The 27,343-nt window shown below is 36.8% G+C and overlaps 1 protein-coding gene across 15 annotated transcripts in view; it reads right to left on the bottom strand.

The window, feature by feature from the left end:
- Nucleotides 1–27,343, bottom strand: part of IGSF11 (immunoglobulin superfamily member 11) — a 206,519-nt gene that overhangs the window by 19,182 nt on the left and 159,994 nt on the right. For 11 of the 15 annotated variants that reach the window (XM_035274116.3, XM_035274118.3, XM_054246070.2 and 8 more), the window contains 3 exons: nucleotides 5,055–5,218; nucleotides 3,441–3,648; nucleotides 1,009–1,164 (listed from right to left, as the gene is read on the bottom strand). In XM_035274116.3, the coding sequence (XP_035130007.1) occupies nucleotides 1,009–1,164; nucleotides 3,441–3,648; nucleotides 5,055–5,218 (528 nt within the window). The remainder of the gene's footprint in view (nucleotides 1–1,008; nucleotides 1,165–3,440; nucleotides 3,649–5,054; nucleotides 5,219–27,343) is intronic. The other 4 variants (XM_008982406.5, XM_035274122.3, XM_035274121.3 and 1 more) reach the window with 1 other exon arrangement.

The following is a 27,343-nucleotide window of genomic DNA, read 5'->3' as shown; positions in this document are numbered from 1 at the left end:
TATAATGATGAACTTGAGGCTAGGTTAATTAAAAGATGATGGGAAAGCCCATCAGTATTAGTTGGGATTATTAGTGGAAATTTAGAGGCTCTTTAGAGGCTTGTGGCACTGGCTCGTTAATATGAATAATTTTACTACAACTTAGGACTTTCCTTTTCCATTTCAGATGTGGACCAACAATATAATTCAGACTTATCAGGCATAATTAAGGTGTTTTGGGACCTCTCCATTAACTGCTAACACTTTATGTTTAAATTTCAGATTTGTAAATCTACCCTGAGAATACTAAAGGAAACATTTTCTGTATTAGAGATGATACAATACCCAAAGCTGCTAAATTTTATTTTCTTGAACCAGAGTATTTTATAATATGATTCTATATCTTCCCCTCATTTTATCTGACACAATCTCTTCAATTTTTTAAGGATGTCCTCTTTTAAATTAAATTTAAAGAGCTGGGTTTACATGTAGAAATCATCCATGATACTCAGGCTTCCTCCATTATTACCTGTCTGGGCTGACCAATTCCTGGATCTGTTGTGACCTGAGGCCCTTTCCTTTACTCTTTCCTATCTTCCTCCTCTAACCAGATTTGAGGCTGAAAACAGGAGGATCAACCCTCTTGACACTATGCTCGTGTTTCTCCTAGTATAACACGCAGCTCTACCTCAAGCGGGAAGTGTATTCTTAGATATAAACTTAAAGAATTATCTTACAGTTACTGCAAAGAAGCCATCATTTAAATACTTTAAATCTTCACATGAATGGGACCAGAGTTTCCATATATAGTTACCACCGGATGAAATACATTTCATAAAGGCAACATAGAGAAGAGAGAGTAGATTTTTTATTCACTTTAAAGCTGAAAACACAAAATGATCCAGAAAGCTTTTTCAGCAGTTATAGGGTGTTATTTTTTGAACCTATTAAAGTTAATTACTTTTTGAATCTTAGAATTAGAACTGTCCATGATAACTAATAAAATGGGTAAAGCAGCACTGTACATACCCTGAGTGGCTGTTGGAGGTAGTTTGAGGGTATTGTCTAACTTCTCCCAAAGGTAAGTTGGTCGAGGAATGCCTTCCTCTGAGCTACAGAGCAGGATGACATCGCTGCCAATATCCTGGGATCCTTGGATTTGGCAGTGTGGGGCAGAAGGGGGAACTATAATAGGAAGAGTAAGCAATAAAGTACACATTTTACTGTGAGCCAAGTGATGATGGAGGAGACATCAACATTCAGTAACTGGACCCTTAGATTACATTGCTTTGGGAACATAGGAGACAGACAGCCTCACACCTGAAACCAGAGGAGTCATGTATCCATTCATGAGGCTTAGGCACAGGTGTAGGCCTGCAACTTGGGTAAACAGGGGACAAATATGTACAAAGGACCTTCACCCTTTGATTGTATTTTCAAGGTATCCTAAGATCTTCCTTTCACTCTGCTTCATCTAAAGAAGAATTTTTAAGATCCATTGTGTCATCATGTTGCTTTTAAAACATTGCTGAAAGAGGCCACTTTTAGAGATTTGGCAGGGCAAGGGAAAAGCCACTTTTAGAATTGGCAGGATAAGGGAAAAGCAACCCTTACCCTGCCAACTAATCTCTGGCTAAGACCACCTTAACAAGGTCGTTCATTCCTTTCCAAACAAAAACTGGACAGACCCACTTTATACCAAATTCTGCTTTATGGTGGGGAAAGTTAAACTAAAGTTCAAATAAAAGCAAAGTTGATGATAACGCAGTGGGCATTTCATGATCATTAAGACAGGACACAAAAAATATGGAACAAAAATTACCAAAAAGAACACTAAAGGAAGAAGGTGGTGATATATAGTAACAAGAAGAAAAAAAAAAAAACATAAACTAAGCTATAGCTTGAAGTTTCATACTGGGGAATGCAGACAGTAGTGTTTAAATCCAATTTATGATTTATTTGTAATGCTAATGACTTTTCAGTAAATATGATCACCCTTTCCAAAATGAATAAATGAATGAAAAAAATGAATGCAGAGTATACAGAGGAATCAGAAAAAAAAGAGTGGGTAGGGGAAGAGAGAATAATGAAAGGGTACAGGTAGAGAGAGTAAAAATCCTAGAGAATCCTAACTACTGTGGTGGGGCAAATCAATCTTTGGGGGCCTTTGTCATTGCACTGTGATGCCAGGAAGAGAAACCCAAAATAATTCTCTGGCGGTAGCGCTAACTATAAAATAAATTAAGGGCTTCTATCTTCTTTTTAAAAAATGATGCTGAGAAGTCTGGACAAACAGAAAAGAAGTAAGGTTAGATAATATGGAAAGCCGGTCACCTAACTTACAGGTATAAGTACCAGAATATTCAATTCCATTAGAACCCTGTACTCAGTACTCAGAGTATTTTAGCATCTATACGGTCTTTAATATAATACAGTGAATATGATTTTGAGAACAGAAATCCCCTCCTTGGTCATTAGTTTTCTTATTCTGTTTGAAGGCTGGGAGAAAAAAGCACTAGAGGCTATAGCGTATTTTTAAAGAGGGAAAATGACAGGAATTCACAACACCTTTATTCTTAAATGACTCAACAATGAAGGAAAAAGAAAGGGGGGTGGAGTTGGCAAGGACTACAGCAGTAGGTTCTGAGACTGGAGCAGGATGGAGATGAATCAAGGACATCAACCTTCTCTAAGTACTTTTTCCATCTCCCCAGATGAACTGAGTTTAGCCACCTCTACCACAAGTATTCATTTAGAAAGCAGTATTTCATATTAGAGAGAGAAGAATTGAAAAATAAAACATGTTTATAATGGATATAATTTAGTATGAAATAGTCTAGCAACACGGTATAATAAAAAGAGTGCTGGTTTGAGTAAGAAGAGCTAAATTTTAATATAAACTTTGCTGTTTATTTTCTACGTAATCTGTGGGAAAAACCCTAAATCTATTTGGTCTTAGCATTAAGGTGATAATGTGATTTATTCTTCAAACAAGGATACTTGTGGGAGGAAAAGGTCCAAGGACGTCAGGACACACAGATGCAAGCCAAGAACTGTGGTGACCCTACTTGGTGTTACATAGATATGAAGTAATAGTATTATTCTCACACATGCCAAAACTTCTGCTATGTACTCAAGTAAATCTCAATTAAATTTGCTCTCAACAATAAGTTCTGTCCTGTAGAAGCTTAAGAAAAGTGAGAGACCACTTCTGATATGATTTGATACCATCTTTCTTTACCTTCGGAAAATGTCATTAAAGAAGTAAGTTTTAGAGACCACCAGAAAGGAGTGGGGAGACTATTTGTAGGAAGCACAGAGAAGAAGAGAAGAGGCAGAACTGAGAGAATACGGATAAAGAACATAAGAGGACTGAGGGTGTAGAAGGAAGGGCAGCGTGAGTATGCTTGAGTTGATTCATAAGTAAAGCCCAAGCCTCCCAGGACTCTTCTGTCACTCACCTAACACCGTGAGACCAGTGACCCCAATGTTCCTGCCCCCTCTGTCTGGAAGGTTGTTGACCAGACACTGGTAGGTGCCTGTATCTGATAACTGAGTGTTATTAATGAAGATAGAGACATTGGTAGCTGGCATGGTGCCTGTAAATCCTACCCTACCATGGAACCGGGGGGCACCGTCAAACGTCTGTCCACCCTGGTACAGGATGACCTGCAAAAGAAAGCAAAATAAATAAACTGGCCATTGTATCCTCTCCTAGACACAAAACATTATATGGTGGACAGTACCAAACGTTAGAAAATTTTATTTCTAATATAAGAGTTATCACCAACTTTTTTTTACTGTACTTGTTCATAGGTATCTTGGAGTTTTAAGTTCTCACATACCAAATTAGAATAATATTTTTTCCTTACTTAGCTCATTAGAACATAGAAACTGTCTTTGATGTTACCCACCCTACTATTAGGTCATAAATATTTTTACCAGTTCAAAAAATTGATTCCAAAATAACAATTTAAAAATATTAGCACTGCCATTCTCATGCTTACTAGTTCGCACAAAGATAGATTATAGGTATAGACTGAATGTAAGTAAATGTCACAAAAGGGAAGAAGAGTTACAAGTCCATGATTGCTGTTCTTATGTCAGCCTCTATTATCAAAGTTAGGTCTTCATGGAAGACTCAGAATGACTTAACAAACAGCCCTTTGGGCTGTGAATGAAGGACTCTGTTCTATTCAAGCTCTACCTGTAATATGTTTAGTAACTCTAGACAAGTTCTTTCTTTGCTTCTTTAGCTCCATCCTTGCCTCCTAAAATAAGGTTGAATGATCTTGGAGACTGAGTCTAACTACAAAAATTCTATAAAGAAACAAAGGAAGGTTCTATTGAATTTCATATCAGAAAATTTTGCTTATAAAACATTTTGAAGTAATAATAAGCTTACTGAGGAAGAAGGTAGTGATACACAGTAACAAGCAAAAAAAAATTCCATTATCATTGTAAACAAATGTGTAACCATTATCACAATTCATTAATTTCCTGACCATTACTTTCTGCAGCGAGTTCTACAAATTATGGGTCTTTTTCCTGTAATAGAAACAGCTTATTGGGGAGTAGCTTCCATTTTCATGTACATTCCTTCATGTACACACATTCTATTAATAATTTATATGAGACTATTTATACTGGCTCACATGGCTAGACATGTTTTACTTTGAAATACTAGTGAAATTAACTTAAAAAAAATCAAGTAGTACAACCTAATACTACTTCCTCACTATTATCATCATCTTTTCAAAGTACACTCTCAACCATCTGTGTTGAGGCCAGTCCCTTCTGGCCACAATTGCCTGTTAGCAATGTTTTTGATAAAATTCCAGGTTCCCACATAAACTCTCAGAAGGATACTCTTAACATCTGTTACCTTTTTAAAAAGAGGATAGCCTCTTCTGATAGTTGACTGATAAGGCAGAGTAGTAGGCCTTAAAAGAGCAGAGGCACACTGGAAATGCCACCTTATTCTTGAAACCAAAGATGTACTCAGGATGCTTCCCTACCCACCTCCTCTGAAAAGATTAACCTTTTAGAGGTAGCACAGGATGGAAAAGAAGTACCTGTTCAGGTTGGTTGGCATTGGAGAGAGGAATGACCATCCAAATGACATTGAGGTTAATGAGGGCAGCGCTGGTAGTGAAAGTGCAGGGCAGGACTGCTGTCTGACCCCGGGCCACCTGGATACTCCCAGGGCTCTCTGACACTTCCAGGGATGCTGCAACACCTACAGAAGAAGGAACAGGAAGGTTATATGCTCACTTTTTCCCCACAGTCTAAACTCCTTCGGGAAGGTTTGTGTGTTTTATGTTTTCACATTATTATTGATCATGGTTGAGTAGACTGACATGATAGTCTCACTCAACAATGACTGACCAGTCACTGAGTCAAAATAATAAAAATGGTCTACCCCTTGACCTCTTGGACACTACAACAGAAAAATATTAGAAGCCATTTACTGTCTTTTGGAAGATGCTATCTGATATGTGGCCAGATTTAAATTAGACACAGATGAAGTCAACCGATGGGGTTGGAGCAAAATTTGCAATGGTGATGGAAGATTAGAAATAAATGGAATTTTCAAAGTGTTGTTTCATTAGCACACTGAAAAATTAAATGCTTACTTATAAATCTAACAAAATACCTACAGCACCCATACGCAGAAATGTATACAATGCTAATATAAGAAATCAGTAAGACTAAACAAATGGAGAGATATATAACATTCATGAATCAGAAAAGTCAATCTTAAAATGCCAATTGTGAGATAGAGACACAAAAAACCCTTCAAAAAATAAATAAATCCAAGAGCTGGTTTTTTGAAAAGATCAACAAAATAGACCACTAGCCAGACTGATAAAAAAGAAAAGAGAGAACAACCAAATAGATGCAATAAAAAAAGATAAAGGGGAAATCACACCACAGATTCCACAGAAATTCAAACCATCATCAGGGAATACTACAAACAACTCTATGCACACAAACTAGTAAACCTGGAAGAAACTGATAAATTCCTGGACTCCTGTGTCCTCCCAAGCCTAAACCAGGAGGAAGCCGAAACTATGAACAGACCAATAACAAGCTCAGAAGTCGAGGCAACAATTAAAAGCCTACCACACAAAAAAAGCCCAGGTCCAGATGGGTTCACAGCTGAATTCTACCAGACACACAAAGAGGAGCTGGTACCATTCCTTCTGAAACTATTCCAAATAATCCAAAAAGAGGGAATCCTTCCCAAATCATTTTACGAGACCAACATCATCTTGATACCAAAACCCGGCAGAGACTCAACAAGAAAAGAAAACTTCAGGCCAATATCCATGATGAACATAGATGCAAAAATATTCAATAAAATACTGGCAAACTGATTACAACAGCACATCAAAAAACTTATCCATCATGATCAAGTAGGATTCATCCCGGGGATGCAAGGCTGGTTCAACATACGCAAGTCTATAAACGTAATTCACCACATAAACAGAACCAAAAACAAAAACCACATGATTATCTCAATTGACGCAGAGAAGGCAGTTGACAAAATTAAACAGCCTTTTATGCTAAAAACCCTCAATAAACTCGGTATTGATGGAATGTATCTCAAAGTAATAAAAGCTATTTATGACAAACCAACAGCCAATATCAAACTGAATGGACAAAAACTGAAAGCATTCCCTTTGAAATCTGGCACTAGACAAGGATACCCTCTCTCACCACTCCTATTCAATATAGTAACTGGAAGTTCTAGCCAGAGCAATCAGGCAAGAAAAAGAAATAAAGGGTATTCAAATAGGAAAGGAGGAAGCCAAATTGTCTCTATTTGCAGATGACATGATAGTATATCTAGAAGACCCCATCATCTCAGCCCAAAAACTCCTGAAACTGATAAGCAACTTCAGCAAAGTCTCAGGATATAAAATCAATTTGCAAAAATCACAAGCATTCCTATACACCAATAACAGACTTAAAGAGAGCCAAATCAAGAACGAACTGCCATTCACAATTGCTACAAAAACAATAAAATACCTAGGAATACAACTTACAAAGAACGTAAGGGACCTCTTTGAGGAAAACTACAAACCACTGCTCAACGAAATAAGAGAGGACACAAACAGATGGAGAAACATTCCATGTTCATGGTTAGGAAGAATTAATATTGTGAAAATGGCTATACTGCCCAAAGTAATTTACAGAATCAATGCTATCCCCATCAAGCTACCATTGACTTTCTTCACAGAACTGGAAAAATCCACCATGAACTTCATATGAAACCAAAAGAGAGTCCGCATAGCCAAGTCAATTCTAAGCATAAAGAACACAGCAGGAGGCATCACACCACCAGACTTCAAACTATACTACAAGGCTACAGTAATCAAAACAGCATGGTACTGGTACCAAAACAGAGATATAGACCAATGGAACAGAACAGAGGCATTGGAGGCAACACAACATATCTACAACCATACAATCTTTGATAAACCTGACAAAAACAAGCAATGGGGAAAGGATTCCCTGTTTAATAAATGGTGTTGGGAAAACTGGCTAGCCATGTGCAGAAAGCAGAAACTGGACCCCTTCTTGACACCTTACACTAAAATTAACACAAGAGGGATTAAAGACTTAAACATAAGACCTGGCACCATAAAAATCCTAGAAGAAAATCTAGGCAAAACCATTCAGGACATAGGAGTAGGCAAGGACTTCATGACCAAAACACCAAAAGCATTGGCAACAAAAGCCAAAATAAACAAATGGGACCTAATCAAACTCCACAGCTTCTGCACGGCAATATAAAGTCACTAGAGTGAATCAGCAACCAACAGAATGGGAAAAAATTTTTGCAGTTTACCCATCTGACAAAGGGCTGATATCCAGAATTTACAAAGAACTCAAACAGATTTACAGGAAAAAAACAAACAAGCCCATTCAAAATTGGGCAAAGGATATGAACAGACACTTATCCAAAGAAGACATACATGAGGCCAACAATCATATGAAAAAATGCTCAATCTCACTGGTCATTAGAGAGATGCAAATCAAAACCACACTGAGATACCATCTCACGCCAGTTAGAATGGTAATCATTAAAAAATCTGGAGACAACAGATGCTGGAGAGGATGTGGAAAAATAGGAACATTTTTACACTGTTGGTGGGAGTGTAAATTAGTTCAACCATTGTGGAAGACAGTGTGGCAATTCCTCAAGGCCTTAGAAATAGAAATTCCATTTGACCCAGCAATCCCATTACTGGGTATATATCCAAAGGACTATAAATCGTTCTACTATAAGGACACATGCACACAAATGTTCATTGCAGCACTGTTTACAATAGCAAAGACCTGGAACCAACCCAAATGCCCATCGATGATAGACTGGACTGGGAAAATGTGGCACATATACACCATGGAATACTATGCAGCAATCAAAAATGATGAGTTTGTGTCTTTTGTAAGGACATGGATCAAACTGGAGAACATCATTCTCAGCAAACTGACATAAGAACAGAAAATGAAATACCACATATTCTCACTCATAGGCGGGTGAGGAAAAATGAGAACACATGGACACAGAGAAGGGAGTACTACACACTGAGGTCTATTGGGGGAAATGGGGACAGCAGGGGGGAGCTGGGGAGGGATAGCCTGGGGAGAAATGCCAACTGTGGGTGAGGGGCAGGAAGGCATCAAAACACACTGCCATGTGTGTACCTATGCAACTACTTTGCACATTCTGCACATGTACCCCAAAACCTAAAATGCAATAAAAAAGAAAAAATAAATAAAATAAAATAACAATACCAGTGTTTCCCCTCTGGGACCTCCTACCTTCAAAAAAAAAAAAAGATGCCAATTGTCCCTAAATTGATCTATAGATTCAGTCATAGCCCAATCAAAATCCCAGTAGTCTTTTCCACAGATACTGACAAATTCTAAAACATAATGAAAGACAAAGACATAGAATAGCCAAAAGAATACTGAAAAAGATGAAGAGTTCACACTACCTAATTTTAAAACTTGCTATACAGCTGTAGTAGGACCGTATGGTACTAGCCTTTTAAGGACAGACATACAGATAAATGTCACAAGGTTGATAGTACTGAAATAAATCTTTGTATTTATTGTCAAATGCTTCTCAATAAAGGTACAAGAAAATTACATGGGGCAAAAATAGTCTTTTCAACAAGTGGTACTGGGATAATTTGATAGTAATATGCCAAAAATTAAAGATTCAGAATATAAAATCAACAGAAAATGATCATAGACCTAAATAAAAATCAACAGAAAATGTTCACAGGCCTAATCAACCAAAAATTTTCATAGACCTAAATAAAAGAGCCAAATTAAGAAATGTCTGCAAGCAAACATAGAGAAAATCTTAATGATCTTGGGTTAGTCAAAGAGACTTTAGATATGTCACCAAAACCATCAATCATAAAAGAAAACAAATTAATATATTGGACTTTGTTAAAATTTTTAAACTTTTATGCTTCAAAAGACTTAAGAAAATAAAAAGTCAAGATTCAGACTGGGAGAAAATATTACAAATCATATATATGATAAAGGACTTATATCCAGAATATATAAAAAACTATTACAACTTGATAATTTAAAATAGAACCTAATTTTAAAATGAGCAAAAGATTGGCATTTAAGCCTTTCAACAAAGGGTTAAAAGCACATGGAATGATAGTCAGTATCACTACTCAGTAGGAAAATATATATTCAAGCCACACTAAGACACCACTATACATCCACTGGAATGGCTATAATCAAGACAAGTCCAAGTACTGACAAGGTTGTTGAGAAATTGCAATCTCATACATTGCTAGTGAGAATGTAAAATGGTCCAGCCACTTTGGAAAACTGTTTCTTAAAAAGTTAAACATAATCATAACATACAAATGGCATTTTCATTTACTAGCAATCTACTCAAATAAAATGAAAATGTATGTCCACACAAAGACTTGACCATGAATATTCATATCATGTCCTGAATAGGAAATAATACAAATATCCATCAACTAGTGAATGAACAAACAAAATGTGATATATCCATACAACAGAATACTGTTCAGAAACAAAAGCATCAAACTACTAATACATTTTACAACATGCATGAGCCTTCCAAAACACATTTCTCGAAGAAGCCAGATGCCAAACACTGCATAATATATGATTCCACACATATGAAATGTCTAGAAAAGGCAAATCTATAGAGACAGAAAGTAAAATAGTACCACCCAGGGATACACGGGATGGCGTAGGGACTTGTGAATAGACTCAATGGGACGTTTTAGTGATGGAAAACTAAAACTAGATTCCTGTGATGGTTGTACAACTCTGCAAGTTTAGTAGAAGTCACTGAATTTTATACTTCAAAGGAATAAACTTTATGGAATATAAATTATATGTCAATAACATTTAAAATTCTAAAAGAGAAAACTGATTCACCAGAGCCAACTCATGGGAAGTCAAAATAACTGTTATCTCTTCTGCAGAGAATGCCTCCTCCTCCTCCTTGGTACAATGACACAGAATGGAAATAACAGGGGATCAAAATAGGCCATGGAGACCCTACAAAGAAGTTATTTTGATCATGAAAAATACATTAAGTCTTTGATAGTATCTCAAACTGTTTTACTTTGAAGTGACAGTATCTCTCCCATAAAAGTAACACAATAACATACTGTTATGATTACAATTAGTTTAAAAAATAAACACACCTAACACCTTCCTTCTATAGAACTTCATGTTCTTCACATACAGCCTCATGATGTTCTCAGTAAACTGGCAGAATAAAATGTTTTACAAATTGTCTGTGATATAATACAAAGTACTTGATGACATCAGGAAAAGTTTCTGAGATAAACAACATTAGGGGAAGTCTCTAAATTTTTAAAAAGAAGTTGAAAGAACCTCAGGAATTAGCAGCAGAAAGGGAAGGTTATTTGATCACGGAGCAGACAATGAATAGAATAAGCTACCTCAAAGGTAGAAGTGGGTTCAGGAATGTATTTGTTATAATGTTATGATAAATTTACAATAAATGCTGATAGAATTGTTTTTAAGAATAAATGTAGAAGCCAGACTGGTGCCAGAACCTCCAGTACTGCATTCTTCAGGCAATACTCCGAGGAAGAGGTAAAGGGAATATGATCCCCCTTAATCTGTACAGGATTGTAAGTACCCTCCACTAGCAATTCACTAATTTCAAGCTTAACTCAAATAATGTTTGATAAGTATTTTTTAAATGACCAATATGAACTAAGAATGAAAGAGAAAGAGAAAGCAACTACAATAGGGTGAGCAGAGGACAACGAGCTGTGCAGGACAGGGCTGGGAGCCAGGGAAGCAACAGGACTGCTGGCACAGAGCAAGCCTTCAGGGCAGCAGAAGCTGTGAAAGGCCAACTTCACTTACTTCAAGTTTTCACATAAGGTCAACCCTAAAATCTCACATTCTGAAATAGCTGCAGAAGAAATATTCTATATGAGCTGCTTTCAGACTTTGCAAAGGTGTAGGTTTAAAGCTGTACAGATCGGGTTTGACATGTGGTTCTTTCATCTACTTAGCTGCATGGCCCTAAACAAGTAACTTAATCTCTAAGTCAGTGGTTTCATCTGTAAAACAGAGCTAAATATTATTATCACATTATACAAGGTGTATGATGAGGACAGTACCAGATGCTGAGAATGACAACCACTACCACTACTATTGCTAGTTAACATTTAGGGCACACTGACAACACCAAGTCCACGTTAAGTTCTCTCTATGTATAATATATATACACACAAACTCATTTAATCCTATAAGGTACTTACGGACATTATTTTCATTTTACAGAAGAATAGAAAAACAGAGAATTAAAAATACAGCTCAAGGTCACACAGTCATAAAGCTAGGAGGTGGTAAGGTCTAGATTCAAACCCAGGCAGTTAGTCTATAAAGCGCACACATTTTACTACTACACATAACTCAGCACACAGAAATCACTCCATATGTGTTTGTTATTACCATCACTACCATATTACATGATAATGAAAATTAAAACTAGAATGGACTTCTACCTAAAGCTATTAGAAACTCCTTCTACTTCCTGCTTCTAAATCTGCAAATGAGTTTCACTCTGCCTCACCCGCATCTCCCTCTCTCCTGACAGATTAGGAGTTTATCTAGGACCAACTCCATATGTGAGCTTTAAATACCATCTGCTTGGCCCCCTTAATTACCTTATCATACACTGCCCTCTTCTGTAACTTCAAACCCTTTCTCTGCTCTGGAGACATCCTGATAGCATTTAAACATCCTCAAGTATTTAAACTGAAAACAAAATTCTTAACTCCCTACACCCCACAGTCCTCACCAGGGAAGCCCTAGCTCTCTGATACTTCATGTTAATCTTTCTGGAAGCACTGTCTATACTCTCTCCACAGAATCTATTCCTACTCCAAAGTTTTCAACCTACTTCTGCCCCAATCACTTCTTAAAAACAATTTTCCCTAGACTTCCCAGAGACTGCCTGTGACTGTATGACACTTGTAATCATTCCCGGACTCTCGTAAACATCTGACAGAGATGACCCTTCCCTCCTCCTTGAAATACACCTTTCCCGTAGCTTCAGTGATGTTAATACAATTCACTTCTGGTTTTCTTCCTAACTCTCTGGACACTTGTCACTTTCTCTTGCTGTTTTACTCTTTTCCACATGGTTATTAAATATTGGTATTTCTGAAAGTGCTTAATGTTTTATTCTAAACTATCTCCCCACAGAAGTTCATTTACCATAACAAATTCAATTCTCATACAAATGCTAATGGCTTTCAAATTTATATCTCTAACCCAACCCTCTCCTCTTATATCCAATTGCCTCCTAGACTTCACCATGTGGCTACCTCAAAGACACCTCAAAAGTCAGCTTGTTGAAGATCAAACTATTCCTTTGCATGTCCACCTCCCAAATATATTCTGGCTCCTTCCTGATGTTCCCTATAGCTGTGAATGGCTCAAACAGCACCAAGCTGGACAAGCTGGACATTTAGAAATCTTTAAGTCTACTCTTTCATCATCTCCCAAACCATGATGATCAAATCTGGTACTTTTTACCAATTAAATTTCTCTTGACTCCTGGAATCAGAGCCTTTGCTCTGTTCTCTGTCTTTCCTCCTTCAGGTTTGCTTTGTTCCAAACCTCAACTTCTTTACTTAGTGACCTATTTATAAAACCCAATATCTTTACTTAGTAACCTACTCAGCCTTCACAATAGCTCAAGTGTTACCTTCTCACAAGAAAAGCCTTCCCTGACCTCTAAGTCTAGGTCAGGGTCTCACAAAGAAGTGCCAGAACACCATCAAGTTTTTAATCATAACCAAGCTGTGGTACACTATAAAACTCACTCATTAGTGTGATTTAACAAATCCTCATCAGTATACTGTATAGTCTAAGAAAGCACACCATGAGAACTTAACAAATACATGTTGCTAAATTGATCTAATCTAATTCTTTCAATTTCCATGTGAAAACATCAGGGTCTAAAGAGACCTGAGGTTTGCCTAAGGTTGTAACATTAGGATTCCATCTTCTGACTTCTTTTTTACTATATCAAACTCTTCCACAGATCATGTCTCAGAAAACAAGTGATGAAGATACTACTGCTTGTGAAAGGACATTTCTTTACCAGTAGGACTGATACTGAGCAATAAAAAATTTATTTGTAAATACACTGCTCCATTCTATCTAATGTAGACAGAAACATTTAACATAAAAAAAGCTATTATTCTCTTTTGTCACCAGAATTCTCTACAGGATTTTAAAAGAAAGCCATTCAAGACTCTAAGATATGATATATCAGATACCAAAGAGAGTTTTAGGACAAACTACCCTGAAGAATTTGCATGAGGAAGATGGCTGAAAAGTGGGTTATATAACTTTGAGGACTACAGAAAGGGAATAAATGTAAAGAGGCTTTGTGGAGAGAACTTTCAAATTAGAGCTGTGGTACACTGTAAGACTCACTCACCCTATTCCTCTCCTGTAGGTCAAGGATGTCTGAGTAGTCAATGGATCAGAGGTGAACACACATCAAAGCTGGTGCCCAGTTATCTCAGACTCTAACAAGAGGACTCGCTGTTGCGACCTCAGTAGAGGACAACTGAAGCCAGATATCTGGACTCCTAGAGGGTGTATCACTGGCAGTCAGGGAACCAAACATATAATTCTGTATATAAATTAAGATTTTCTTGTTTTGTTTCATTTTTTAAATTCAAAGTAATCAGAAGAGTTGTGTAACCTGGTTTGTTCTCATCTAGGGAAAGAACTGACTCATGAATAAATTTAAAGGTCTGCAGAAGACAAAATTAAGTTGCTCTGTGATTTTGTCTCATGGTGTCTCTTTAACATATTGATAGAACTGTGTATAAAAAAATGGTTCTTAGTGTAAGAAGAATGGAAATGTGTGTTTTTTTTTTTTTTTGCATTTCTGATGCCTAATTTTTTTCTATCCTACTAAGAAAACCAAAAACCCTATTTCCTTTTAAAGTATATTTCCATGTTTGAAATTCTAGGCAAGAATTTAAATTTGAATGCTAAATATTAGATTAAAAATCCACTTAGGCCAGATGCAGTGGCTCATGCCTGTAATCCCAGAACTTTGGGAGGCCAAGGCAGGCAGATGACTTGAGGTCAGGATTTCAAGACCAGCCTGTCCAACACGGTGAAACCCCATCTCTACCAAAGATACAAAAATCAGCTGGGCGTGGTGGTGGGCACTTGCAGTCTCAGCTACTAGGGAGGCTAATACAGGAGAATCGCTTTAACCCAGGAGGTGGAGGTTGCAGTGAGCAGAGATTGCGCCACTGCACTCCAACCTGGGCGACAGAGTGAGATTCCATCTCAAAAAAAAAAAATGAAAGAAAGAAAAAACTATTTAAAACATCTTACAATTTGCAATGTTTACATGTAAAATGCATAATTTAAGAGTCAAATTGAAAGCATTTTGCACTTGAATCTTCTTTGTACTTGCACCCAAAAAAAATTAAGTCAATTCATGAATTCTCAACGACTCTCAGCAATTACATAAAAAAGACATAAAGTACATGGTCATATGTCCTCTGAGGAGTTAGTCATAAATACAGTTATCTATAATATTTCTTTAGTCTCCTGTTTCCTAAGATTTAAAGCAGAAAGGCATTCACATTATCTCAAACCTCTTGGTACAAGTTAGAGGAAATGAAGCTGGCAACAAAGAATCCTTAGAAATCCTAGGAGGTACCATCCATACTACACAGCCAAGAGAAGAGACAAAGGACATTTTACAGTAATCTGCCTACTGCTGGACTCAAATGGCATGAAATCTCCCCTGCAAACGCATCAGAGAAAGAACATCGGAAGTTCACAACCAAGCAATCCAATGGAGATTTCACAATAGTGTTTTCTGATGTCTATGGAGCAAGTGCACATGCTTCAGAATTAGCCCAACTGCCAGAACACCCTCTGGGAATATAATCAGCAAAGCATCATTACGGGCACTTATGTTATCCTTCTGGCTAAAATTTTAATATCAGCAGTCACAAAAAGCTTATTGGTTTATATCACCCCATATGATCTCACAAGTATTTCTGACATATAAGACATGTAATACAAATTTAACTTATCAAATTAAGTTTTATGGTTTATCAGACTGAAATGAATATCAAAAAGTAAAATTCCTACACTATGCTACTTATTTTCTGAAGGAAACCAAGGAATATCACAATTTGCTGGTCTTGTAGTAATTTTTTTTTTTTTAGACGAAGTCTTACTCTGTCACCCAGGCTAGAGTGCAGTGGTGCAATCTTGGCTCACTGCAACCTCCACCCCCTGGGTATAAGAGACTCTCCTGCCTCAGCCTCCAGGGTAGCTGGAATTACAGGCACATACCACCACACCCCACTAATTTTTGTATTTTTTTAGTACAGACAGGGTTTCACCATGTTGGCCAGGCTGGTCTCAAACTCCTGACCTCTTGATCTGCCCACCTCAGCCTCCCAAAGTGCTGGGATTACAGGCATGAGCCACCACATCCAGCCTGTAGTAACTTGTTAAATCACTCTCCTTTCATATTTTAACCAGATTTTAATTAAATGAAATAATCTACCTTTATACTTAATCATATAATCTTTTTACAAACTGCCATCTCAACTGAAAAAAAAGGATGTGTTAGCTGAAATTCAATTATATTTTGGCCATGTACTCAGTGCTAAGTGAAACGAACAGTAATATCTGACTAATTTATCAATGTAAATGGCTCTATTACATATTGGTCATCTACATTAATGAATTTACAGGATTACTGCCAAATTTCTACATCATTTTATGCCATATCACACAATATATTTTATGGTTAGTATATGATGGCAAGCTACCATAAAATTATGTCTTCATTTCTGGCTGAAGCATTAAACATTCATTACATAGTCTATATAATATGTAATAGTCTGGCTGGAATATGTAATTGTATTCTATTTCTATGGTACTGCAGTTTCCCTTTAGACATAATTTCAGTGCTTTCTCATTGACTTCTCCCTTTCAACCACAAACATTCCTCAGGGACCATCCCAAGGGCAAACAGCATGCCTTATACTGAACTAATGTACACTCTCTAAATTATCACTTTTCAATAGATCTCTCTCTCTCTCTCTACATATATCTACATGTGTGTGTCTATATGTATATATGTGTATGTATACATGCTTATTTGACTCCTACATGCCATGGCATATACATTACAGGGGTGGCATTAACTTAGCAATATCTCCTAAAACTTGGTGTAAACTTTATCAGAATTTTCCTCAGCAAGTTTTCTATTATTATCACTTCCTTCTGATTTCATGTCTGGCTATCAACTTATGTATTCTATTCCATCTGAGAATCCCGTTGTGGAGCATGGTAGGGGGCAGTTAGTAACACCAGGCCTGCATTTCTCATGGCAATTGATTAGTGCTGCCCCTTTAGATAAAGCACGAGGTTTCCACATTGTCAGAATCCCCACCCACTTCCTGTTATTCCACAATATAACCCACTTTACTCAGTCATGTTACCTCCCTGATGCCTATGGGTATATTTATGTTTGTAACCCCTTATTTAAAACTAAGCAAGAAATGTGATTATAATTAGCTTTAAAGAACCAAGGCACAAAAGCAGAACCAGGTTTTGCAGTGTTATGATGGACATGATACTATGGTTGCTACCACACTCAAAACTGACTTCAGAAAAAGGAGAAATAAGCAATTCCTTGAACCTCAGTCACTATGGTTTATGACACAGGATCTTATTCAAATTCTGGCAACAAGTGATACTACCAGAAATCAGCATTTGACTAAGGAGAGGCTGGACAGCTAATTACGACATAACTATTATTACATAATACAGCTTGGGAAAGCAAAAAGTTTGGAAAAGCAGTAGCATGTGAAGATAGAAGAGTCAGATAACAAAAACAGGCACAAAGAGGGATATTACATGATGATAAAAGGGCAGGCTGATTCATCAAGAACTTAACAGTCCTGTGCATGCACCTAACAGCAGAGCTTGAAAGTACATGAAACAAACACTGACAGAACTAAAAGGAAAAAAAGTGTAAAAGATGCAATTATGGTTGGTGACTGCAACATGTCTTCATCCTCAATTTATAGAACAGATAAAAACAGTAAAAAAGCAGAAGACCAGAACAATGAACTTAATATAAATGAAAACTTTAGGACCTTATACCTAACTTCATAGAATACACATTATTTTATTTTATTTATTTTTTTTTTACTTTAAAAATAATTTTATTTTGTTTATCTGCTTGTTACAGAAAACTCCTTTCTCCCCACTAACATCATCATTATCGTCACTAAATTTATTTATTTTATAAAAATGTCTGCTGGGTAACACCCAATGCCAAATATTTATCATCTCAGTAAAAGTCAACAAATTTAGAACAGTTGTTTTAAAACAGGCCACAATTCATGTTTATGCTGAAATACTCTTTGGAGAGACTAATAGCAAACATCTGTAATATGCCAGGATTTCTTTTTTTTTGTTTGTTTTTCTTACTTTTTTATTGCATTTTAGGTTTTGGGGTACATGTGCAGAGCATGCAATACAGTTGCATAGGTACACACATGGCAGTGTGTTCTGTTTGCTTTCACCCCTTCAACCACATTTGGCGTTTCTCCCCAGGCTATCCCCCCCCACCTCCCCCTACACATTATTTTAAAGTAGACATGGAACATGTACCAAGGCAGAACATATTCTGGACTATAAATCGAACTTTAAAACTTTTTAAATAATTAAAGTTATACAAAGAACATGAGTTAAACTAAACCCAATTAACAGGAAGAAATCTAGAAAATCATCACATATTTTTTTTAAAAATCACTTCTGGACGAGCACAGTGGCTCATGCCTATAATCCCAGAACTTTGGGAGGTCGAGGCCGGTGGATCATCTGAGGTCAGAAGTTCAAGACCAGCCTGGCCAACATAATGAAACCCCATCTCTACTAAAAATACAAAAATCAGCCAGGTGTGGTGGCATGCACCTGTAGTCCCAGCTACTTGGGAGGCTGAGGCAGGAGAATTGCTTGAACCTCAGAGGTGGAGATCACAGTGAGCAAAGATTGCACCACTGTACTCCAGCCTGGGTGCAGAGAGAGACTGTCTCAAAAAAAAGTCACTTCTAAATAACTCCAGCTTGGGTAACAAGAGCAAAACTCCATCTAAAAAAAATTAATAATAATAATAATTCACAGGTCAAAGAAGAAATCACAAGGAAGATTAGAAAATATTTTAATTATGTGAATATGAAAACACAGCATATCAAAATTTATGGGGAAGCAACCAAAGCATTACTTAGACAAAAGTAAGAATAGAATCTGAATGTGCATATTAGAAAAGAAGAAAGGTTTATAATCAATGACCTAAGTTTCCACTTTAAGAAACTAAGAAAAGTAATATAAACTAAATCAAATGCAGGTATACAGAAGCAAACTATCAATATAAAGTAGAATTCAATAACAACAAACACACAAAAAAAAGTCTAATTCAATAAAATCAAAATTTAGTTATCTGAAGTCAATTAAATGTATAGACCTCTAACCAGACTGACCATGAATAAAGAGAAAACACATAAATTATCAATATCAGATATGAAAGAGGGGACATAATTACAGATCCTGCAGATATTCAAAGAAGAACAAAGAGATATTATCAGTACCAATAACTCAGACAGCTAACACATTTAACGGCAAAATATTTTCCTCCTATGATAAGGAACACGGTAAGGATGTCTGCTCTTGACACTTCTATTCAACATGGAAATCATAGCCACTGCAATAAGGCAAGAATAAGAATTCAAAGACATATAGATTGAAAATTAAAAAGTAAAATTGTATTTATTTGCAGATAACACAACTATCTACATTAAAAAATCTTACAAGTCTATAAAACAACAACTAATTCTAACAAATGAGTTTAGCAAGGTTTCAGAAATCAAGGCCAAAATACAAATAGCAGCTATTTCTCTATATAGTAGCAATGAATATTTGGAAATTAAAATTTTAAATGATGCCACTTATAATGGCATCTAAAACATGAAATATTTAGGGATAACTCTAAGAAAGTATCTGTAAGATCTGTGCAATGAAAATTGCAAAATTTTCCTGAGAGAAATTTAAAGACCTTATTGCATGGAGAGACAAACTGTGACCATCAGTCAAGAGACTCGATACTGTTAAGAGGTCAAGTCAACCGAAATTTATCTTTAGACTTAATAGAATCCAAATCAAATTTTCAGTAAGCCGTTTTGTATAAATAGCCAAATGACTTCTGAAATGTATGTACAAAAGTGAATATTAGGATAGGGAAATTTGCAAAAAGAAAATAAGTTATAAAGAAATACAGATAAAGTAGCACTGCCATAAGGACATACAGAGAGTCCAGAAATAGATTCATACATAAATGGGCAATTTATTTCCAAAAAAAGGTGTCAAAGCCATTCAGTGCGATAAGGTTTCTCTTACTGCAAAACAGCATTTGGGGGGAAAAATGATCTCCATGTGCAACAAAAAAAGGAAGGAACTCTAACTTTATCAAATACTTTATATAAAATAGATTTTTAAAATTTAAAAATATCTATTAAGAACCATAAAATTTCTGGAAAAAAAAACACAGAAGACATTCTTTATGACTTTAGGTTAGAAAAAGCCTTATGGACATCAGAGGCTGGAGAGGATGTGGAGAAATAGGAACACTCTTACACAGTTAGTGGGAGTGTAAATTAGTTCAACCATTGTGGAAGACAATGTGGTGATTTCTCAAGGATCCAGAAATAGAAATTCCATTTGACCCAGCAACCCCATTACTGGGTATATACCCAAAGAACTATAAATCATTCTACTATAAAGACACATGCACAGGTATGTTCACTGCAACCCTGTTTACAATAGCAAAGACCTGGAACCAACCGAAATGCCCATCAATGACAGACTGGAAAAAGAAAATGTGGCACATATACATGATGGAATACTATGCAGCCACAAAAATGATGAGTTCGTGTCCTTTGTAGGGACTTGGATGAATCTGGAAACCATCATTCTCAGCAAACTGACACAAGAACAGAAAACCAAACACTGCATGTTCTCACCCATAGGCAAGTGTTGAACAATGAGAACATATGGACTCAGGGAGAGGAGCATCACACACTGGGGACAGTTGGCAGGGGGGCTAGGGAGGGACAGCGGAGGGTGGGAAGGGTGGGGAGGGATAACACGGGGAGAAATGCCAGATATAGTTTGCATCTATGGAACAACCCTGCATGACCTTTACATGTACCCCAGAACCTAAAGTAAAATAAGAAATAAAAAATAAAAGAAAAAGAAAAAGAAAAGAAAGAAAAGGCCTCTGGAATAGAATACAAAATGCACTAACCATTTAAAAATTGATAAATTAATACCTCATCAAAATTAACAGTTTCTTGTCTTCAAAAGCCACTATTAAAAAAATTAAAATATCAGCCATAGTTTGAGAGAAAATATTTTCAAAATACATGTTCTTATATTTACAATACATAAAAACTCTTAAAAATCAAGAAAACAAGCAGCCCAGTTTTTTAAATGCACAGAAGATTTGAACAGACACTTCACTACAGAAAGCACACAAATAAGTAATAATATCCTGAGAAGACACTCCATTTCATTAGTTAACAGGGAACTTAAAATCATACTAAGATAGTACAAAACATCAACTAGAATAAATTACATTAACATGACAATGCTAAGTGTTGATGAGACTATAGCACAACTCTAACTCTCATACATTTCTGGAGGCAATGAAAGGTAGTATGGTCATTTGGAAACATTTTCAGTTTCTTACAAAATTAAATGTACACTTAACTATACAAGCTAGCAATTCCAATTCTAGATACTTATGCAAGACAAGATACAGATCTATAGTAAGATCTATATGCAAATGTTCACTGCATCTTTATTTATAATATCCAGAATATCAGACACAACTCAAATGCCCATCAACTTGCAAATGGATACAACAATTGTGACATAGCAACAATTGTGAAATAAGTTATTTAGTGAAATTACTTATGAACAAAAAAACCCCACAAAATTCTGATATACACAAAGTGACTAAATATTAAAGGTATTGTGCTAAGAGAAATGATCCAGAAACAAATGGCTAAATACTGCATGCATCCATTTAAAAAAAAATCCATGGTGAAGGCAAAACTGTACAGGTGGAAAACAAAGCAGCAGTTGCCAGACGGTGGAGCTTGGAATGAGGGTTACAGTGGGGCAGAGAATACTACAAAGGGGTCCAAGAGAACTCCTTGGAGTGATAGAAATACTGTACACCATGGTGTACAGTACATTAACTACCTAAAAAGAGGAATTTTATTGTATATAAATTATATAAATCTGATTTTTTAATTTTTTTTTTAAGAAAAAGGTGCATTGGGAAGAATCATGGAGATGCTTTGAGAAATACAATAAGAGCTAATATTCCAGGAAAATAGCCAAAACTATACTATAAAACTGGTTTGATAAGAAAATTGCTGCAAGTGTCCCTGTTACCAAACCCCAAATGCCAGAACTTTACTGCAACTATGAATGATGTCCCAGTGCTGTATCAGGCACTTAACACTACAACACTACCATGCTGCAAAGCAATTACTCTTACGCTGCTATCTATGCTGGCAATAGAACTTCAACATAGAGCTTGTTCTGTCGTGCTTCTTTTCTCAAGTTTCCTCTTTCTTTTTTTTTTATTGTATGTAGAAGAGGTACATGTGCAGATCATGCAGGATTGTTGCACAGGTACTTACACAGCAAGGTGGTTGGCTACCTCCATCCCCCATCACCTATATTCAGCATTTCTCCCCATGTTATCCCTCCCCAACCTCCCCAGCCCCCGCTATCCCTTCCCTAGCTCCACCAACAGACCCCAGTGTGTGATGCTCCCCTCCTTGTGACCACGTGTTCTCATTGTTCAATACCCGCCTATGAGTGAGAACATAGGCGGGTATTGATTTTCTGTTCTTGTGTCAGTTTGCTGAGAATGATGGTTCCCAGATTCATCCATGTCCCTACAAAGGACATGAACTCATCATTTTTTATTTCTGCATAGTATTCCATGGTGTACTACGGAATACTATGTGCCACATTTTCCTTGTCCAGTCTATCATTGATGGGCATTTGGATTGATTCCAGGTCTTTGCTATTGCAAACAGTGCCACAAGGAACATACATGGGCATGTGTCTTTATAACAGACTGATTGAGAATCCTTTGGGTATATACCCAGTAATGAGATTGCTGAGTCAAATGAAATTTCTATTTCTAGATCCTTGAGGAATCACCACACTGTCTTCCACAATGGCTCAACTAATTTATACTCCCACCAACACTGTAAAAGTGTTCCTGATTCTCCACATCCTCTCCAGCATCTGTTGTCTCCAGATTTTTTAATGATCACCACTCTAACATTGAGATGGTACCTCTATGTGGTTTTGATTTGCATTTCTCTAATGACCAGAGATGATGAGCATTTTTTCATAGTTTGTTTGCCTCACATGTTTTCTTTTGAAAAGCGTCTGTTCATATCCTTCACCCACTTTTTGATGGGATTGTTTGTTTTTTGCTTGTAAATCTGTTTTAGTTCTTTGTAGATTCTGGATATTAGCGCTCCATCAGATGGGTAGATTGCAAAAATTTTTTCCCATTCTGTTGGTTGCTGGTTCACTCTGATGATTGTTTCTTTTGCTGTAAAGAAGTTCTGGAGTTTAATTAGATCCTATTTGTCTGTTTTGGCTTAGGTTGCCAAAGTGTTTGATGTTTTAGTCATGAAGTCCTTGCCTATGCCTATGTCCTGAATGGTTTTGCCTAGGTTTTCTTCCAGGGTTTTTACGGTGTTAGGTCATATGTTTAAGTTTTTAATCCATCTGGAGTTAATTTTAGTGTAGGGTGTCAGGTAGGGGTCCAGTTTCTGCTTTCTGCACATGGCTAGCCAGTTATCCCAACACCATTTATTAAACAGGGAATCCTTTCTCCATTGCTAGTTTTTGTCAGATTTGTCAAAGATCAAATGGTTGAGACATGTGGTGTTGCCTCTGAGGCCTCTGTTCTGTTCCATTGGTCTATATCTCTGTTTTGGTACCAGTACCATGCTGTTTCAATTACTGCAGCCTTATAGTATAGTTTGAAGTAAGGTAGTGTGATGCCTCCAGCTTTTTTCTTTTTGCTTAGGATTGTCTTGGCTATGCAGGCTCTCTTTTGGTTCCATATGAAGTGTAAGGTGGTTTTTTCCCAGTTCTGTGAAGAGGATCATAGGTGGCTTGATAAGTATAGCACTGAATCTATAAATTACTTTGGGCAGTACACCTATTTTCACGATATTGATTCTTCCTAACCATAAGCATGAAATGTTTCTCCATCTATTTGTGTCCTCTCTTATTTCCTTGAGCAGTGGTTTGTAGTTCTCCTTCAAGAGGTCCTTTATATCCTTTGTTGTATTCCTAGGTATTTTATTCTCTTTGTAGCAATTGTGAATTGGAGTTTGCTCTTGATTTGGCTCTCTGTTAGTCTGTTATTGGTGTGTAGAAATGCTTGTGATTTCTACAAACAACTCTATGCACATAAACCAGTAAACCTGGAAGAAATGGATAAATTCCTGGACACTTGCACCCTCCCAAGACTAAACCAGGAAAAAGTTGAAACCCTAAATAGACCAATAACAAGGGCTGAAGTCAAGACAGCAATTAATAGCCTACCACCCAAAAAAGTCCAGCTCCAGACGGGTTCACAGCCAAATTCTACCAGACGTACAAAGAGGAGCTGGTACCACTCCTTCTGAAACTACTCCAAACAATATGAAAAGAGGGAATCCTTCCCAAATCATTTTATAAGACCAACATCATCATGATACCAAAACTCAGCAGAGACTCAACAATAAAAGAAGACTTCAGGCCAATAGCCATGATGAACATAGATGCAAAACATCTCCAACAAAATACTGGCAAAACAACTGCAACAGCACATCAAAAAGCTTATCCATTATGATCAAGTGGGAAGCATCTGGGGATGCAAGTCTAGTTCAACATATGCAAGTCTATAAACCTAATCCACCACATAAACAAAACCAAATCCAAAAACCACATGATTATCTCATAGATGAAGAGAAGGCCTTTGACAATATTCAACAGCCCTTTATGCTAAAAACTCTCAATAAAGTAGGTATTGATGGAACATATCTCAAAATAATAAAAGCTATTAGGACAAACCCAAAGCCAATATCATACTCAATAGGCAAAAATTTGAAGCATTCTCTTTGATATCTGGCACTAGGCAAGGATGCCCTCTCTCACTACTCCTATTCAATATAGTATTAGAAGTTCTAGCCAGAGCTATCATGCAAGAAAAAGAAATAAAGGTATTTAATTAGGAAAGGAGGAAGTCAAACTGTCTCTATTTGCAGACAACATGATTGTATATTTAGAAGACCCCATCGTCTCAGCCTAAAATCTCCTTAAACTGATAAGCAACTTCAGCAAGGTCTCAGGATTCAAAATCAATGTGCACGTTTCTTCTTTCAAGTCAGGGCCAGAGACTCTCTACATGAATCTGACCGAAGGGCTGCAGGTTCAAGATACACAAGAGGCCAGAAATTTAAGTTCTCATTTCTAATACTGGGGAGGTAGACTCATAACGTGGGAATTCCTCCAAATAGAAATACTATTCAAAATTTGATGGCCTGCCGTGAATACAAGTATGCTGACTATAGCAAGCAATAAATGAAAACGTTAAAAAGTATGTCTTTCTCCTTCCTGTCTCCTACCTTTTCTAAGCCTATTGTTGTCAAGCCCTCTGTGTATTCCTTTATCTTGTGGGCTTTGCAGGGTGGAAACTTGAAACTATTGAGACCAAAGGGCTTCCTGTCTTTTGTGAAGCCTGTGCTTACTGAGGACACTACACTGGGCCAGAGGAGGTAGGAGGGGCTGCCTTTGAGCCTGATAAAGGAGGAAAAAAAGACTACTGGGAGGGGAATGGAAGTTGGCCAAGTTCCTTGACAAGAGGAGCTCCATGCTCTACTTTGCTCAGAGGACAAAGTAGAAACAGTGTCTCAAAGAGGATGGCTGTCCTGGATACTGGGGCTCTGTCATCACAACATTCCATGTGTCCTACAGGGCACAGAAGTTGCAGAGCAACAAGACTTCAAAGGATCCTGTAGGCTTCAACAAGGGGCTTGAATAAAAAGCAGTTACTCCACAGAAGACCAGAGGGGTCCTCCCAGCATTCTGGCTCTATGAGAGAGACTGAAGCATATAGAAGAGAGTCTCAATAATTGATAATTATCACACTGATTTTCTTTTTTAAAACAGGGTCTCACTGGACAAGGAAAATGTGGCACATATACACCATGGAATACTAGGCAGCCATAAAAAATGATGAGTTCCTGTCCTTTGTAGGGACATGGATGAATCTAGAAGCCATCATTCTCAGCAAACTGACACAAGAACAGAAAATCAAACATCGCATGTTCTCACTCATAGGTGGGTGTTGAACAATGAGAACACATGGACACAGGGAGTACAGCATCACACACTGGGGTCTGTTTGGGGGGCTAGGGGAGAGACAGCAGGTGGTAGGGAGTTAAGGAGGGATAACATGGGGAGAAATGCCAATATAGGTGACAGGGGGATGGAGGCAGCAAACCACATTGCCATGTATGTATCTATGCAACAATCCTGCATGTTCTACACATGTACCCCAGAACCTAAAATGCAATAATATACATACATATACATACATACACACACACACAGACACACACACACACACACAGTCTCAGATTTGAATTCAATTTGATATTTTAAAAAACAGGTAGACATTTCTTATAAAACTTTGTGGAGCCTAGAAATTATAAATAAAGTTTAAAAATAAATCTTAATTCACCAAGCATTAGATAAAGACTTAAACAAAATCTCTCTGCTTTCAAATTTCAAAAATCATAGTTTAAAGACAAGGCAGGGAATGGGCAGAGAAAACTGACAGGATCTTAGGGGCTAGTTTTTCACTATTTCAGGATTATCTTTTATTACAATGATAACCCTCTAGCCAAATCTGAACTTACATGTGACCGGCCTTCTTCAGGGAAAATGAAATAAAAATTCCTTGCTGCTAAGCTTTCTAAAGGACTTGTAAAAATCTATGCTTTTAACTTGGATAATGAATAGGGTAAGAAAAATGTATTTTTCTTTCCTGTATATAGAGCACTTTATATTTTGGTAGGCCTTTCTGACATTGTGATGCTATAGCTGCATGTCCTTATCAGTCTGGTTACTACATTGAGATTTATATTGGGAAATGCTATCTAGAGTTTCCAGATGGCAAAAGGCCAGATAAAGGGCCTTTGCTGTTGAATACAAGCATGTACTCTCAACTTCACCACTTGGTTGAATATAGCTCTACTTGGCTATAATGAGCAAGCTCCATTTGTTTAATGAAGCATTCATATGACAAAAGTGGCTAAATCAACAAGTAGAGTTATTTATGAACAAATAAAGCCATCTGAAACCATCAGGAAGGATGTTACATTCTGAAACCAATTAAATTCTTTTTAAAAATGGCTCAATCGAAATATTTTATTCTTGTTCACCAGTAACACTGCTTCTTTCCAAATTAAACACTATTTTAAAAATTGCTCTTGATTTTTAGATATGTTTGTGTTAGTATTAGTTTAACTTTTAATTAGTTTAAAGCATTCTTCAGTCTTTAACATGCAAATATTTTAAATGTGGAAATAGTGTTTGGTTATCCTTGTAGAAGTTCTCT

The sequence above is a fragment of the Callithrix jacchus genome, chromosome 15 (assembly GCF_049354715.1).
Source record: "Callithrix jacchus isolate 240 chromosome 15, calJac240_pri, whole genome shotgun sequence".
NCBI lineage: Eukaryota > Metazoa > Chordata > Mammalia > Primates > Cebidae > Callithrix > Callithrix jacchus.
The sequence above is the reverse complement of the archived record's forward strand: the minus strand, read 5'-3'. Positions and strand labels throughout refer to the sequence as shown.